Source organism: Hyperolius riggenbachi, chromosome 3 (genome assembly GCF_040937935.1).
Source record: "Hyperolius riggenbachi isolate aHypRig1 chromosome 3, aHypRig1.pri, whole genome shotgun sequence".
Taxonomy (NCBI): Eukaryota; Metazoa; Chordata; class Amphibia; order Anura; family Hyperoliidae; genus Hyperolius; species Hyperolius riggenbachi.
Window position 1 is genome coordinate 144,727,978 of NC_090648.1, and position 16,252 is coordinate 144,744,229.

At 43.5% G+C, this 16,252-nt stretch overlaps 1 protein-coding gene across 2 annotated transcripts in view; it reads left to right on the forward strand.

The window, feature by feature from the left end:
* Positions 1-15,494, forward strand: part of PIAS1 (protein inhibitor of activated STAT 1) — a 77,316-nt gene extending 61,822 nt beyond the window's left edge. For both annotated transcript variants that reach the window (XM_068275043.1, XM_068275044.1), the window contains exons 7-14: positions 915-1,020; positions 1,299-1,372; positions 4,924-5,084; positions 10,496-10,626; positions 11,264-11,444; positions 11,637-11,782; positions 12,466-12,503; positions 14,679-15,494. In XM_068275043.1, coding sequence (XP_068131144.1) covers positions 915-1,020; positions 1,299-1,372; positions 4,924-5,084; positions 10,496-10,626; positions 11,264-11,444; positions 11,637-11,782; positions 12,466-12,503; positions 14,679-14,966 — 1,125 coding nt within the window. In that variant the 3' untranslated portion in view covers positions 14,967-15,494. The remainder of the gene's footprint in view (positions 1-914; positions 1,021-1,298; positions 1,373-4,923; positions 5,085-10,495; positions 10,627-11,263; positions 11,445-11,636; positions 11,783-12,465; positions 12,504-14,678) is intronic.
* Positions 15,495-16,252: the final 758 nt, after the last annotated feature.

Below are 16,252 nucleotides of genomic sequence, written 5' to 3' on the forward strand. Positions count from 1 at the left end.
GCACCATTAACGCTGCATGAAAACATTGATGAGGCACATGCCAGCCATTAACGTGGAACTGCTGCACTAACAATCTGGCTACAGCCCCTGCATGACTAACCACTGACCTCCTGGTGCTATGTGACTCTAGCTTGCTGCATGCAGACTGTTTCATAAAAACTCCCGGGAGTATAAACATCAGTGAGTGTGGAAGTGTGGCTGTATGCAGTGGAGATCCGTGTATGTGACACAGCCGGCTGTGTTTAGCTTAGGCTTGCACCGCAGTACTGCTCTTTTAATGGGTTGGGTATAGTATGTGTACAGTATTTAATAAAGTTTATATGTCAAGCAGACAGTAGTGAATCATAGTTTGTTTATTAGGGATCAGCAGGCATGTGTTAATTGTCTTCTGTCTACCCCAACCCCCCCCCCCCCCCCCCAAAAAAAAGTGTTCTTCTATTAGTTAGGGCTCATTCTCATTCTCACTTTGCCCGCGATTCGCAATGCGTTGTTGCACAAGTAATCCTATGGGTCTACTGTCACTACAGCGATTGTGGTGCATCTGCGATAATCGCAGATCACAAATGCGCTGCATGCAGCATTTTCCGGGCCATTATGTCGGGATTGTCATTTACTAGAATGAGAATCGCAACATGCAATCACTGAAGAAACGTCAAAGTAAAACAAAATCGATTGCACTTTGCTTTTACAAGTGTGAATGGGACCTTAACATTTAGTGTGACCCCCAGACCCCCGGTTCCTTGTGTGCCTCAGCTACGGATGCTTCCTTATATATTATGAGATTTCACAGCACCCCTACACACTCATGCTTGGCCTAATGTTTAGAGCAATAAAAGGTATAAGGTAAAGTAGATTCTCCTTTTTACAATCCCCATTATGGTCTCACGGTGTTTCTCACCTTTTTCCTTTTCCAGAATTTTTCCCTGGCTGTGTACCTTGTCAAGCAGTTGTCGTCAGCCATCTTATTACAGAGGTTACGAGCGAAAGGCATCCGCAACCCAGACCATTCCAGAGCTCTCAGTAAGATTTTTTTTTTTTCTCCTCCGTATAATGAGATCCCATCTGTTTGTACTCAGCAGCTGGAATCTCAGCTCATTTACATCGTAATCGGATATGCTATTCTGCCAATAGAAGGAAATAGAAATCATATGTCTGCTTCTGTTTCCTGTGGATTCTGCTATAAAACATATAAAATGTATTTGTAAAACAACCTGTGCAGATTAGTACTGTGAAAACTTGTGTATCCTCTTGCTGACAGATATGAATTAAATAGCATGTCCTGTTGTCCTTTGTTCTAGTTAAGGAGAAGCTAACAGCGGATCCCGATAGTGAGATTGCTACAACCAGCTTACGAGTCTCACTCCTGTGTCCGGTAACTATCACAGTGCTGTATTGTGCCCATACTATTACTCCAGCTATGATTGTTTTTGCTGTGTCTACAAGAGTTTTTGATGGATGGTTGTGGTTGTATCTTAAAGTGACATACACACCACTGAGAGAGAAGTGTAGAATGGTATAAAGCAACGCCTCAATTTTTTTCTTCTTTGATCTGCTGGGAATCCTCAAAGTCAGATTGATCGCTTTTTGATCCATTTTAAACAAAATGTGCACCTGAACTCAGACCTCCTCTTTGCTCTAAAAGATACACAACAGAATAATAACCTTTGAACAAAAAACGTTTGTTTCAGCTCATACCAGTCCTAAAATAAACCTGCACAGTTTCTACTTCCTGATTCATGGAAGCAGACATTGTTTACAACCTGTGCTTTACAACTTGAGATTGGGCAGCCTAAACTCTCTTGACTATATACAGGGTACATTTCTCTGTTTTCCTGTAGTCCTGTGCAAGAGTTCTGGTCCACCTTAAAGCAGTAGGATTAGCCATACTATGCCAGGGAAAAAAACACATATACAGGTAGAAAAATACTTGATCTACTTACATAACACATGTATTGTACTGTCCACGTTTCGATTTCAGTGAATGTTATATAGTAAATTCAGATAATTCTGTTCCTGGTGGGGGCCATGTCTTTTGCCCACAGTTTAGGCTAACTCGTGATGTAATTTCTGCCCTTTACTTTTTTTCTTCTCCAATCGCAGAGTCACCTCAGCCTTGCTTGTAAACACAAATGAGCAGGGGATCGTGTTTCAGATAAGCAGCTGGCAGGGAAATAAATGGAAGAGGAGGAATAAATTATAGATAAAAAGAACCCCCAGCATGCAACTCTTTGGCACTGTTTGGCACTAGGGCCAGTGCTCCTAAAGTATGTGATAACTCCAAATCATAACAGCAGAAATAGATTTGAATGCAGGATGAGCATCTTTATTACTTAATACACTCAGACCAGTTGCTGTTGAAATTTGATTTTTATGGTGACACTCCAGCTTTAAGAGAGTCGATCGGACAGGAAAATGGAACATTTAAACCAATTGTGGGCGGGACAAGAGCACTGACAGATCGGTGGCCTAAAGCTTTGCACTGCATTGAATAGTGCAAGTCTGCAGTTCGATCAATTTTCAATAAATTCTCTGCTGGAATCTATTGGAAATTAATGTACAGTGTAGGGTATGAATCTGTTCTTTTCGGAAAGGAATCAATTGTTTTGGAACACTGGGTGGAAATCTATAAGTGTATGGCCAGCTGAAGTTTCCATGCAAAGGATAAATCCGTTAACAAATGACTGCACAGTACTTTAAAACAGGATTATGTCAATTCATAACTAAGGCACAAATCAACGACCAAACTGACTATTAACCTGGCCAACCGGAGACCAATCACACCACAACTGCAGCCCAGCCACTTGGCATTCACACAGCAGCTGCTTTCTTTTTACAAAAGCAAAAGATTGGTATGACAGGTAACTATTGTTTCAGCTGCTCATTCCAGTGTGTGAGCAGAGGCCACCGATTAACGACCACCTCTCTGCAAGCAATCCACCAGGTAGATCAACTTAACCCGAGCGACGCCCGGTTCCATTGTGCATGCTACTCTGCTGCCCGCTGTTCAACATCACTTCTGTGCCACTCCGTCACTCCTCTGCCCCCTGAATTGAAATGGTACACATAGTCAGCCTACAGGCTTACCACGTGTCTATACAGCGTTGGCCCAGCGATGTCGCCTATACCTGACAGGCGACGTCTGTCATCGGTGTGTACACATTTACTCTGGGGCAGCGGGTGAGAGGCATTATAACTAGTGGATTTGTTTTACAGCTGTGCAAGTAGCATTTTCCAGCAGGAACAAGCAGTGGATCATTGTAGATTTCTGGCCATTAAGAATTCAGTGGAATGGGTGCATGGAATGAAAGTTGTATAAGTAAAGGTATAGTCCCCTATTCAGCTTTACTTACAAAGAAAAGGCTGTAGGCTCTATAGCACTGATACACTGTGCACCGAGGCAGTGTGTGCCAGACAGGAGCAGATACGTGTCAATCTATGGCAACACATCTGCTGTTTGAAAAAAATTGTGCAGGTTGGTTTTGTAAGTTCTGAAAGCCAACCTGGACTTCTGGGCTAAATTGCACCCAGGGCGAGGGTGTAAGAATTGCATCCCCCCCGTGGAGCCAGGAATAGTTGCCTCCAGTATAGGTAGCCAGCTATAGGTCCCTCCCAGTATAGGTAGCCAGGCATAGGTCCCCAGTATACAGCGGTGGGGGAGAGCGAGCATAGTTTAACAACTTACTTTACGCGAGCCCTGCATGCAGCCTCTATCTTCTTCCAGTCCCAGGCGTTTATTGCGTTGGTAAGCGCCCCCTGCTGTGACATGCGGTTACGTCATCACGGGTGGGGGGGATGGTGCAGTGTTACCAATGCAACACACGCCTGATACCGGAAGAAGATAGAGGCGGCATGCTAAATTCAAAAGTGAATTTAGTTCATATGCTAAGATTTGTCCCTGCAAACGCATTTCCATAAGTGCGCCTTAAAGCGTCCTATATGGAAGTGAGGCCTTTACTAAGCACATCTGACCACATGCTGAGGTTTTCTGCCTTGGCTGCATCATTGCAGAGCCTTCTAGGAATAGGGAGTATCCTATGCTGCTACTCACTCCTCTCTCCTGCTTATCTGTATAGAGTGGGAAGGAAACCCTGGCACAAATTATAGAAGCATTGATATTGGCGTAGTATTTATAACCTTTTATAGGATATTACTACTGCTGTATACCTACACAATAATACACTACCTCAGCCTGCACTTTCATAGCACTGACCTCAGTGGCGTCTGAAACCAAAGTGAGCAGTATCTCAAGAGTATCTTATGAGTGTATCGTATATAATAAACCTGTGTGTGTGTGTGTCCCTGCTTCCAGACTTGACAGTTTGCTGTCTGTGAACCTCATTGCATTGTGGGCTGTAACAGCTTCTTTTAACTGCCAAGCAAGCAACCTCTCCCTGTGTGCATATACTGCAGACCGCGATGGAGGACGGGTAAGCGGGACGCATCTGAGCTCACGTTGCAGAGGGGGTGGGTATTAAGGGCCCATGGCCTAGCGCCCATTTTTTAATGGGCATGCTTTTTTACTTTACTTTTTTTTTTTTTTTTCTTTTTCTTTTTTTTTTTTTATATAACAGAAGTGACAGACTACCCAGCAAGCTCATGATGAACCAGAACTCATAGGTGTGTGTAAGGGGCTATAAAGGACTGAGAAGCCCTCTTACTAAAATGAAAACAAGTTTGCCGCCTTAAAACAGAAGGAATTTGTAATGAGGGATAATTTGCATATTCAGCAGTGATGCATCATGGTAGACATCATATGCTCACTCCAACCTGAATTATCACAAATTCCTTCTGTTTTAAGAAGACAAACTTATGTTTTATAGAAGTGACCGGTGTACTATAAACATAGCTGTGGCCCGCATGTGAAAAGTCACCATAAGATTGAAGCTTGCATTGGTTGAATTGTTCCCTTTTTATTTCTTTCAGCTGGGAAAGATGCGTCTGACCATCCCTTGTCGAGCACTTACCTGCTCTCATTTGCAGTGTTTCGATGCTACACTTTACATTCAAATGAATGAAAAGAAGCCCACATGGGTGTGTCCTGTGTGTGATAAGAAAGCGCCATATGAGCATTTAATAATAGATGGGTAAGTGTAGAACTATACAGGCTACTCACGTTTTCATGGCTCCTCATTTCTTTCACTCTATCAGTTTATTACCCATTCTTCTTGTTTGGTTGTTTTTTGTTTTTTTTGTATTGCATCAACAAAGTCACATGACTACCTTACCATTACACCCTTGCATAACTATAAACAGTTCAAAGCATGTAATATACAGCCTTGTAGCAAAAAGTTTTAGTTACCTTTTTTTTTAAAGCAGATTCAAGATGAAAAACTAACTATAACAAGTAACTTGTCTATATATCTTATCTAAAGTGTAGATCACCTTTAAATATCGGCTGCCTGCATATAGAATAGCAGTGCTGGCTTCACCCATCCACATACTGTAGAAGCCAGCAAGCAGTCATTCGCTGGCTTCTGTCCAACTGGAAGGCAGGTTGCCACCTGAGTATGCTTCACTGTCTGGTGCACAAAGACGTTCTTTGGGTGGCATGACTGAATGGCTGCTGCTGGGAGTTCTCCTTCGGGCATGATTGGGGGGGAATATATATACCTAGATTTTCAACATTGTTTTATGTATGTCCCGGCCCCCCGGCAGTCTGAAGTATGTTGACCCGGCCCTTGACCGAAACTGTTTGTGGACCTCTGTGCTCACAAGCAATTGACTGTCCATGATTAGGCATGCCTGGAGAGATGCAAATAGTTCATCTTGATACAGTATTATCAATTTCTATAATTCTGTATCAATTTGAAATGTTTGTCTCATTGATCAATCCTAGCTGTGATAACATATATTGCTTCTGTATTGGGGTGAGGTTATTGCATTAACAATTAAGTGTTCATCTGGATGGGGTTTTAAAGAGCAGCAAGAATAGCAAGCAAATAACATTACAATTAAAATGTTTGCCTTCTTTCTATATATAGTTTGTAATTTCCTATCATCTGTGTTTCAAAAGATTGCTGCAAATGGCTATATTTCCTCCCCTGTGGTTGTCTGCAGTGATTTCCCAGCAGTGGGAGCTGTTGGAGGCGGCCAGCCAGCACCAGAGAAAGGGGGATTAGAAATTCATCACCCATAATCCCTTAGGTGTTTATCATATGAAAAGGTGTTCTGTTGTGGGTGGCAGCAGCCTGGAGAGCTCCTGTCTGTATCTCTCCAGGGTGTAACTGTCACTCTGGAGATAGAAATAGGCTAATTAGATGAAGTGGGGGGGAAGGGTCAGGGTAGGACCTCAGCTAGTGGGGGAGGAGGACTTGGTTAAATTTCAAGGAGGTGGATTTTACAGAAGTCTAAACTGAATCCCATTTTCTTTACCATCACCATTCATGATTGCAGGATGCAAATAGCAAAAGGCCATTTCTGATGACATCAGTACTAAGGGGAGAACATTTGTTGCATCATCCTATTCTCATTTTAATACCTTGCATTACTCTTCACATTAATTTCTACTGCACTGTATAAGTGAGGATGCGAACTTGCTATGTGCGGCGGGTTGCAACAGAGCAGCGTGTGCGTGATGTCACGCAGGGGAGCGGTGTGAACAATGCGATCGACCGTCGCTGGGGGTGAGTTAATCCACCAGACAGATCGCTTGCAGGTTGGGGGGTCGCTGTACGCACACCTGACTATCAGTTGAGGTTGTGGTTATCGGCCGCCTCAGCCTACTTGTGTACAACGAACACGTTGTATCCAGCGCAGGAGATTTGTGTGCGGCCGGCGCCGCCATAGACCGTAATGGGAATTACGACTATAGCGGCACACAAGAAACTTCGGTGCCGTCAGACGGAGCTGAAATTTACTTTTAAAACACTGTAAGGCTCCCTGCACACTGCAAATCCGATTTGCGATTCCGATTTTTCCCTGGATGCTATCAAAAGAAAAAGCAGCATGCAGTACCGATTAGAAATCGGAAATGCATGTGAAAATCAATTAAATTGAATCGCATGTAGTGTGCAGGGAGCCTTATTCCCTACCATCCACATCGACCTGGAGGGGGAATAGTAATTAGCACCACCGGGACTTGTGCAGGAGCTAGGTGAGCCTTATATCGGATGTAAGGCTCACCTGCACCCAAGGTAAGGCTCACCTGCACCCAAGCCTCCTGGTGGTGATTTCATACGTACTCTGTGTACGAGCCTTGAGGTAGATATGAGATTGTGAGTTGGTGCAGATAAACAATTATCATGAGTTTTAAAATGTTGATATTTCCAAAGCCTAAACAACAAATACTTCGAATCGTGTAATCAATCACAAAGACTAGTTATGCCGACATATAAACAGCAAACGTGGATTCAGGTAATACCTTTTTAAAGGGGCACTACGGCGAAAAATGTAAAATATGTGCAAACCTAGACAGTGTTGTGGTGTTTTTTTTTTTTGTTTTTTTTTTTTTTTTTTTCCCCCCCAGAGTAAAATGAGCTATAAACTACTTTTCTCCTATATTGCTGTCACTTACAATATGTAGTAGAAATCTGACAGAAGCGACAGGTTGTGGACTAGTCCATCTCTTCATAGGGTATTATCTTTATAAAGAATAAAAGCTTTACAGAGATTTCATAAAAAGGATTAAACCAATGATGCCAATGATGCTGGCCAGCTTCCCTGCTTGCTACAGTTTTTGACAGTTGGACAGAGCACCTGCCATTCACCAAGTGCTTTTGAAAATAAGTAAATCCCTGAGAATTCCCTACGAAGAGATGGACTAGCCCTAAACCAGTTACTTCTGTCAGATTTCTACTAGCTACTGTAATGTCTGGCATACACGGGTCGATCCGGCGGCCGATTAGCCGCCGGACCGACTCTCGCCGCGTCCCCGCCGGCGCTCCTCATCAGCCGCTCGATCTATCCGGCAGGTCATCGGACCTGTCGGATGTTATCAATCGAGCCATCAGCTGCTCGATTGATAAGAAAAAAAACTTGCCGTGTATGCCTAGCATAAGTGACAGCAACTTAGGAGAAAAGTAATTTATGGCTAATTTTACTCTGGAAAAAACATACATCTTATTTGTATGTTTGCACATATTTTAAATTTTTTTAACATTTTTTTTGCCATAGTGCCCCTTTAATGACTAACTGTCATCTTAGACATGATGCAGAATTGAAACCGTACTAAAGTTAAGTTACAGAGACTTACTTGTATATGATTTTGCCGACTTATTCAGCTATCTGACACCAACAAATGAAGCAGAGGATTTGATTGCTCCATTTTCAAAGTGTATGTATTTGCACTTTGAAATTTTTTTTTGTGTTTAACCAATCACTTTTTTTAGACCTGAAAATGGAATTGTTTTTGATTTGCTGTTTGGCTGACCTCTGTAGCTGTTCAAACCCACAGGATGTGCCTCTTGAAATGAACACTGCAGTGCAGTATATCTTGAGGAATGTGGGTGGTGGTCACCTGTAATACTACACTGCACCTGGCCATCTGTGCTGCATCACTTTGTAATGTGACACCTCCCTTATCCAACACTGTCCTTTGTGTAACCTGATATGGCATGAGGAGCATTTGATGCCTGGGAGATTACTTTCAGAGTCGGGATCCTTCCAGATAACTGTACTCCATAAAGCCTTGCAGAAAATGTCATTACTTATTACTTATTTCTGTAGCATTAGTGTGGGGTTTGTGTGTCTATACATGACCCTTTTAAGGTAGCCATACACTGGTCGATTTGCCATCAGATTCAACCAGCAGATAGATCCCTCTCTGAATCTGATCAGAGAGGAATTGTATGGCTGCCTTTACTGCAAACAGATTGTGAATCGATTTCAGCATGAAACCGATCACAATCTGTGGAGCTGCCGCCGCCAGCTATACATTACCTGATCTGGCCGGCGCAACTCCCCCGGTCTCCGCTGTCTTCTTCTCCGCGCTGGGTTCCGGAACGCTGCAGCTTCACTTAACTTCCTGTCCAGGGGAAGTTTAAACAGTAGAGGGCACTCTACTGTTTAAACTTCCTCCCGCGACAGGAGGTTCAGTGAAGCTGGAGCCGGGAGCGGAGAAGACAGCGGAGACCTGGGGAGTCTCGCCAGCCGGAACAGGTAATGTATTGCGTTGGGCATTCGAACCGCCACTATTGACGCACTCCCCACCCGCCGGCGATCGAGAAAAATTTTCCGCACGGACGGATCGACGGGAACGATTGATTTCGGACGGAAATCGATCGTTCTGTCAGCGTTTGCGTGACGATTTCACAGCAGATTCGATCACAGTGATCAAATCTGCTGTATGTCGGCGGGAAAATCATTAGGTGTATGGGCCCCTTTAGACTGGCTATAGTATACTTCCACCTGTGGCAGTTGTATAGAGGAGTGCTATTAAAATGCACTGAATCGAAGAAAAAAAATGGTTAGTGTAATGATGGCAAATTAAAACTGTATTGACCAATACTGGATGCCCCCATCCCGGATTACATTTACCAGAGATTCAATCATCATTTATCTGCAAGTACTTATGTCATTAGTATAGTCATTGGATCAAACCTACATATCGGTGCAGCCATAAGGCCCCTTCCCCACATTTGAGTTTTCGCCAGTGCGATCTGATATGATCCGCAGTGACTTTACCATGGAATCGCAATGCATGTTTACAGATTATAATTAATAAAATTAGGATTATAATGAATAAAATTCACAAATTTATTGGACAGAATCGCATAGAAACACAAGTGCCATGCGTTGTGATGAATGTAGGGAACAGGCCCTACCACTAGCCTTAAACTAGTGGAACTGGTCTGTTCATATGCTAGGGCATGTACTACAAGACAGTGTGAAAGATGAGCTAATTTAGTTTTATTGGAGGTGTGAATGGATTTTATTGCCTATTTTGAACTACAATCAGCAGAGTAAATTTTGTCTGTTAGCCCAAAGAGCATTTCTAAGGTTTTCAGGCCCTGAAATACCTTGTGGTCAGAGCTGGTAAAATTTAATATGAAAAAGATATTTGACTACCCTAAATAGTATAGGAAACTTCACAGTTATCATTTTCTTTTAGTCATTCATATATGCCATCAGAGTAAAAAAAAAAAGTCATCTGCTGCAGCTTACTGTATTTAAATCTAGGCAGATTTAAGGTTTTGGTGTACTTGAGAGCAGGAATGAGATTTTATAATTACCTGGGGCTTCCTCCAGCCTCATGAGCACCGCTGCGTCCCACACTGTTCTTCCGTGTGCCTCCGTCTAGCCGCAATCCTCCCCGGTAACTGGATCAGTCGCACCAGTCGGGTTCTTCTGCGCATGTGGCTGTCCGTGCATGCGCAGAAGGGCGGTGTAGTCATTATTTTGCATTGTGCATAAGCTTATAGAAGAGATCATGTAGATATCTTTACTATGGAGACTGATAGAAATTAACCTTGCCACTGTACTTTAAATGTACCTCAAAGCTGAAATGTTACTAGGAAGAAATGTGCCTTGGAATTATTTGCCCTGTGTTCATTTGCAGTCTCTTCATGGAAATCCTAAAGTGCTGCACAGACTGTGATGAAATCCAGTTCAAAGAGGATGGTTCCTGGTCACCTATGCGGTCCAAAAAAGAAGTTCAGGAAGTGTCAAATTCGTGTAATGGAATGGACAGTGAGTACTAAGCAGCATCTTTATGCATTTGTGTTACCCTTTCACTTAAAGTAGATTATATTTAACCCATTTCAAACCAGCAGGCTCTGGCCCCTTAAGGAACAGAGCCCCCCCTCCCCCCAACTATTCCGGCTGTGATCACTGTGATTGGCTCACAGTGATCACCTGGTAAGGAGCCAATCAAATGTTGATCAGAGAGGAATTTTTTTAGCATGTCTGGGTTAATTGTCAGTTTGTGGCAGGCTTTAAGCTAGCTACACATTTGAGATTTTTGCTTGAAATGATCCTTCCAGATTGATTGAAGTGATAGTTCCTGTTAGTCACAAGCAGCCAGTTGCACTGTATAGGGAAAGGGGGGGTAAAGACCAGCTAGACTCATCCTGCTGTGAGCAGCAAATAGAACTGCCAACCAGCATATGGAGGTTGGAGGGATACCTGTACACACACTAATCACCTGATATGATCACATATAAAGCCTTATTTATTGCAGTTTTGTGACATTGCCTCTGATATTGGGTTTCTACTACGGTTTGTTTTTGAGACTGACCTGGCTTACAACAGTGTCTCTCCTCTCCTATGGTCTTTGTTTAGTGTAGTATACTTTGTTGAAGTGACATTGGTACATGCAATATTTCAGATGGATGCATCAGCAGCACAGTGGAGCACCAGACATCCCCACAGCAACCATCCAGTAAAAACAAGAAGGTGGAGGTGATTGACCTGACAATAGACAGCTCTTCAGATGAGGAGGAGGAGGAACCATGTGCTAAAAGAAGTTGTCCATCTATAACCCCTGCATCACCTCTAAGCAACAAGAGGTAAGTGTAAGATCTGATCTGGAAGCAGAGTCCTGGTTACAGAGGAAAGGACTTGTGCTAATGACCTTTCCATCCAGGAAATCTGTGATGAAGCGCTCTAGTTATAGACTTTATCCACATTGCCACCTGGTGGTGAAATCTGTTAACCAACCTCTTTGTAGCTTACAAGGAAATTTTTTTTTTTCCTCCTAGTATGTTGACATTACCACACCAGGCTTCCCCTATATCTCGGACGCCCAGTTTACCAGCTGTAGATTCAACGTATATGAACACCTCAATGATACAAGACTACAGGCATCCCTTCCATATGACCCCAATGCCCTATGACCAGCAGCTAGGTATGATTGTTTGCAATGTTCTTGTTTAACCTTTCCTCCAGAATTTAGAAATCTCTGAAACGGTTTCCTGCTTTGTGATTTTAGAACTTTGCTTACATGGATAGCTCCTCCTCTCTGCAGATTTGTGTGTTTGTTTTACACTTTAGAAGTGCCCGGGACACCCCTCCAAGACGTATGCAGCCAGTGGAGCCAGAATATCTGAACTCCACACTCATTGAACATGAATGTTTGAGTATTGAATAGACATCCAAGACATCCATTGATTATTGCAGAAATCGTACATAAGTCTTTTTTTTTTCTTTGACTGTCCAAAGTATTGTATTTGTGGGCAGTGTTAGGGTATGTTGACTTTGGCCTGACTCGTACAAGGTTACAGTAGATAAAACCTAAAGCTTATGAAACCTTCATCAGTTGCAATGATTTTTTTTTTGGAGGGGGGGGGGGGGGGGGGGAGACGTAACTCGAGTCCTTTGTAAATAAGGGACTGTCTGTACACAGATTTTAGAACAAAGTCTGTAATGTTAGTGTCCATATTGGTACATCTTTTTTTCAGAGCCCTGATGCTTGAGGGTAGCTACCGCAGTACAGGATGTAAATGTGTCTTAAACTCAGTAGAAACTCTCTAGCAAATGTATGTAAGAGTTGATTTTGTCATATTCTGAGTGCATTTTTTTCCGTTCCAGGATTGGACTTCTTTCAGTTCATGACTGGAGACAACCAAGTAAGTACTCTTTGTTTCTAAAATATAGCTCAAATTAACTAGTTTTATGACATGTTTTCCATTTTCAACACACAAATCCTAATCTTGGCTAAAATCAGTGTTTAGGAGTCTTGGGATACAAAAAGTCTACGGGAGAAGAGCACTTTTGACGCTGAAAGTATAGAATCTCTCTAATGCCTGGTACACCCCATGCTATTTCTTGCCAGATAGATGGTCCAATAGATACTTTCCCACAGGTCTGATGTGATTTACGATACTTTTTCTGATCAATTTTCCACTTTTTTTTCTTCCCTATACAAAATCAATCAGAAAAAAAAGGAAATCAGATCAGACCCGTCGGAAAATATCTATTGAGCCATCTAGCTAGCGAGAAATTGCATGATGTGTACCAGGCATAAGGCCTTATACAGACAGCTGAACAACTTGTTGTAGTTCAGGACTCCATGTGCCAGCCAGAAGGCATACATGCAAAAAATGGCGCCAGCGAATTTGCCTGCAGGGTGAAGCTGAAAGCTCCCCCTGCTCCTGCAAAAGTCACGGCAGTGTTAATTTTGTATTCCCCTTCGGGGGAGGGGGGAAATATTAAGATGTACATCACCTGCCAGCTATTGCTTTTTACTGTGCCCAAATTACTGTCTGAGCGCTGCTATAGCCGTAATTCACCTTGCGGCCTATGGCGGTGCATGGTGCCCTCAAATTTTCCTGCACCATTTTGTGCAGTTTAAGATGGTCAGAATTCTTGTTTTGGAACTTATCCGTTAGCTGGGCGCATCCGGCGGGTGGCGCTAATTACTATTCCCCCTCCAGGCCGCCATGGATATTGGGGAAAGATGTAACTCTGGAGTTTTGTCGCCACCTAGAGGATGTGCCCGGTACCCTTGATTTTTAATAGCTAAAACTTGGATTAGTTGCTCTGAAAATTCTTCTTTTGTGCACCTGTTTTTCTTTCCATATCATGTTAGAATTGTCTTTGCAAAAGTTAATGGTAATGTGCTTCTGTCTGGAGGTGGACAATGTGTACAGTTGTCATCCCTAGATAAGCCTTGAAGCACACCTGAAGCACGACAAAACATTAAAATCAAGAGCCTGGGGTGCCAGAGAACATACTTCTGAACCTCGTCCAGCTGCTTTTCTTCTGGGTCCCTTCCGTTCCCGGTTGTATTAGGATTCCCATGTAGTGTCCTGGCAGTTCACCGGGCTATGATCAATCTCAGCTGAAGTGGGTGTATGCACAAGCTCAGAACTACACATGCCCAGTGAAAGACAATGCTTATGCACACTTTCTGTCATGCACAAGCACTTTTTACTAGGCATGCGCAGTTAAGAATTCTCTGTACATACACATTTCAGATGTGCTTGCGCTTGGCCATGGGCGCTTCCTTGGAGAGGACTCAAATATTAGAGGATGGAATCCAGAGGAGCCCTGAAAATGGGAAGAGTTTCAGGTGTAAGTGCTTTACCCAATTATGTGCGTAATTTGAAATGTTAATTCAGGGCTGTGGAGTCTGAGTCGAGGAGTCGGAGTCGGGGCAATTTTGGGCACCCGGAGTCGGAGTTGGAGTCATGATTTCATAAACTGTGGAGTCAGAAGATTTTTGTACCGACTCCACAGCCCTGTGTTAATTTCACTTCAGGTGCACTGAACCCTAAACGAGATTTATTTTTTTAAAGTTTCACTTACCTGTGGCTTCACCAAGCCCCCTGCAGCTGTCCTGTGTCCTTGCTGGTCCTCCGCTATCCTCCGGTGCCCCGCTGCGGGTTAATTTTGTTTTTGGCCAACTGAGAGTTGGCACCTGGCCGCGTGCATCCTTGTTCCTGTCATGTGCATCCTGCGCAGGCGCAGTAAGAGAAACCTTGTACTGCGCCTGCGCAGGATGGGCTTGACGACGGTAACGCATACAAGGATGCTCATGGCCAGGGGGTTGACTCTCGGAAAACGAAACTAACCTGTGGTGGGGCACCAGAGGATAGTCGCGGACTGATGAGAACAAAGGAGGGCTGCAGGGGGCTTGGGGAAGCACCAGGTAAGTGAAACTTTTTTTTTTTTTAAATCTGTTACGGTTCACTCTAAGCACTTCTTTTTATTATTTGGATAGACTTACTAATTTGTACTTATCCCTCATTTCCTCTGTTCACTTAATCTTTCTCACAATCTTTATTTTTTTAATCCCTCAGCATTACAACACGTCACTTTTGGCGGCGGCAGCTGCTGCAGCTTCTGAAGAGCCGGATCTTCTCCACTCTTCGCGATTCTTCCCATCGTACACCTCTCAAATCTTCCTTGACCAGCTCAATGCGGGGGCCAGCGCCACTCTTCCTGCAACCAACGGGAGCAACAGTGGAAGTAACAGCAGTTTAATATCTTCGAACAGCCTCCGTGAGAGCCACAGTGCAGCCAGCCGGGGGCCAGCAGACAGCTCTTCTCTGTATGGTATAATCCCAGATGTTATCTCTTTGGACTGATCCACAGACGAGCACATTTGGAGGGTTTTCTGCCTCCAACTGTCACCCTATTCCTCTATTTTATTTTTTAATTTTTTTTTTTTTTTAAAGGAAATGTTTAACAAAAGAGACGTGTACAGAGAACAGAACTATATTTTCAGTTTTACTTTTGTATATAAACCGGAAACTTTACTCCTACCCTAACAGAAACTGAGACATGGACCCACCTCTTCCCCCTCACTACTTTTTCCAACTGGATCCTGGAGACTTGACTCTTGTTCTGGAGAACTCCCCTCTACGCACCAGTTGGTTTCTCACTTTTTTTCCCCCCCTCACTGGCTTTTAAGCTTTACCTTATCTGAATCCTTTAGAGCAGTCACAGTATTGGTTTGGTTTTCTTTCTACCAATTGCATTGTTACGTCACCTATCCTCTTTATCTTCATTCCTAAACCTTCACAGCAGTGATCTGTCTATTATCATTTCTGCACCTTTAATAAGTATTTATTGGATCTTGTGGAAGTCCTGAGCAGTAAACATGAGAATCCTGACATTGCTGTTCTCTGAGGCCATGCTCGGAGGGGTTTGGGGTGGGTTAATGGCATCATATTGGTGTTTGCTGCCAAATGAACATTTCAAAAACAAAGCACTTCTGTTCCCATCAGCACTGAAAGCTAATCTCCGAGGCTGTAAGTTACTGCTTGGTCTGGCGTGAACCATCTACAATTCAGTGATTTGGGCTTATAGTGACCGAGAACAAAACCTTTCCATTGCCTGGTGCCATCTGGCATGTATCTAGACTTTAATCCAGAGAATTTATTTTAAATCTTGGATAGCTTGGTTAAGGGTTTCAACCACTTGACAGATTTTTACGGTGTTGTCTGCCCATCTTTAAGAGATTTCCTCACTACCCTGGTTACTAGGGAAACCTGCTGAGGATACAAACAGCAATAGAAAACTGACAGGTTCTAAGCCTCCCCCCCCCCCCCCCCCCCCCTCTAAGCGTTTTATTCCCATTTGTATTTGGGGTAGATTACTTTCCCTGCTTGTCTAAATGACCGTGTCACTGAGAGATGTGGAGTGTCCATAATGACATGGACAATGAGAAGAAGGTGACACCCCCTCCACTGCTCGCTGCTGGACTCTCTTCTTGGGCCGCACTCCCCTCTGTGTACAGTTCGCTGGCCAGCTACTTGTGCAGTGGATTCACATTACTGCACAGGGGTGGCCAGGAACTTGCGCAGGCGCACTGCATCTCTGCTCATACACAGAGGGGAGCATGGCCACAGGAGCAAGTCCAACAGGCCCT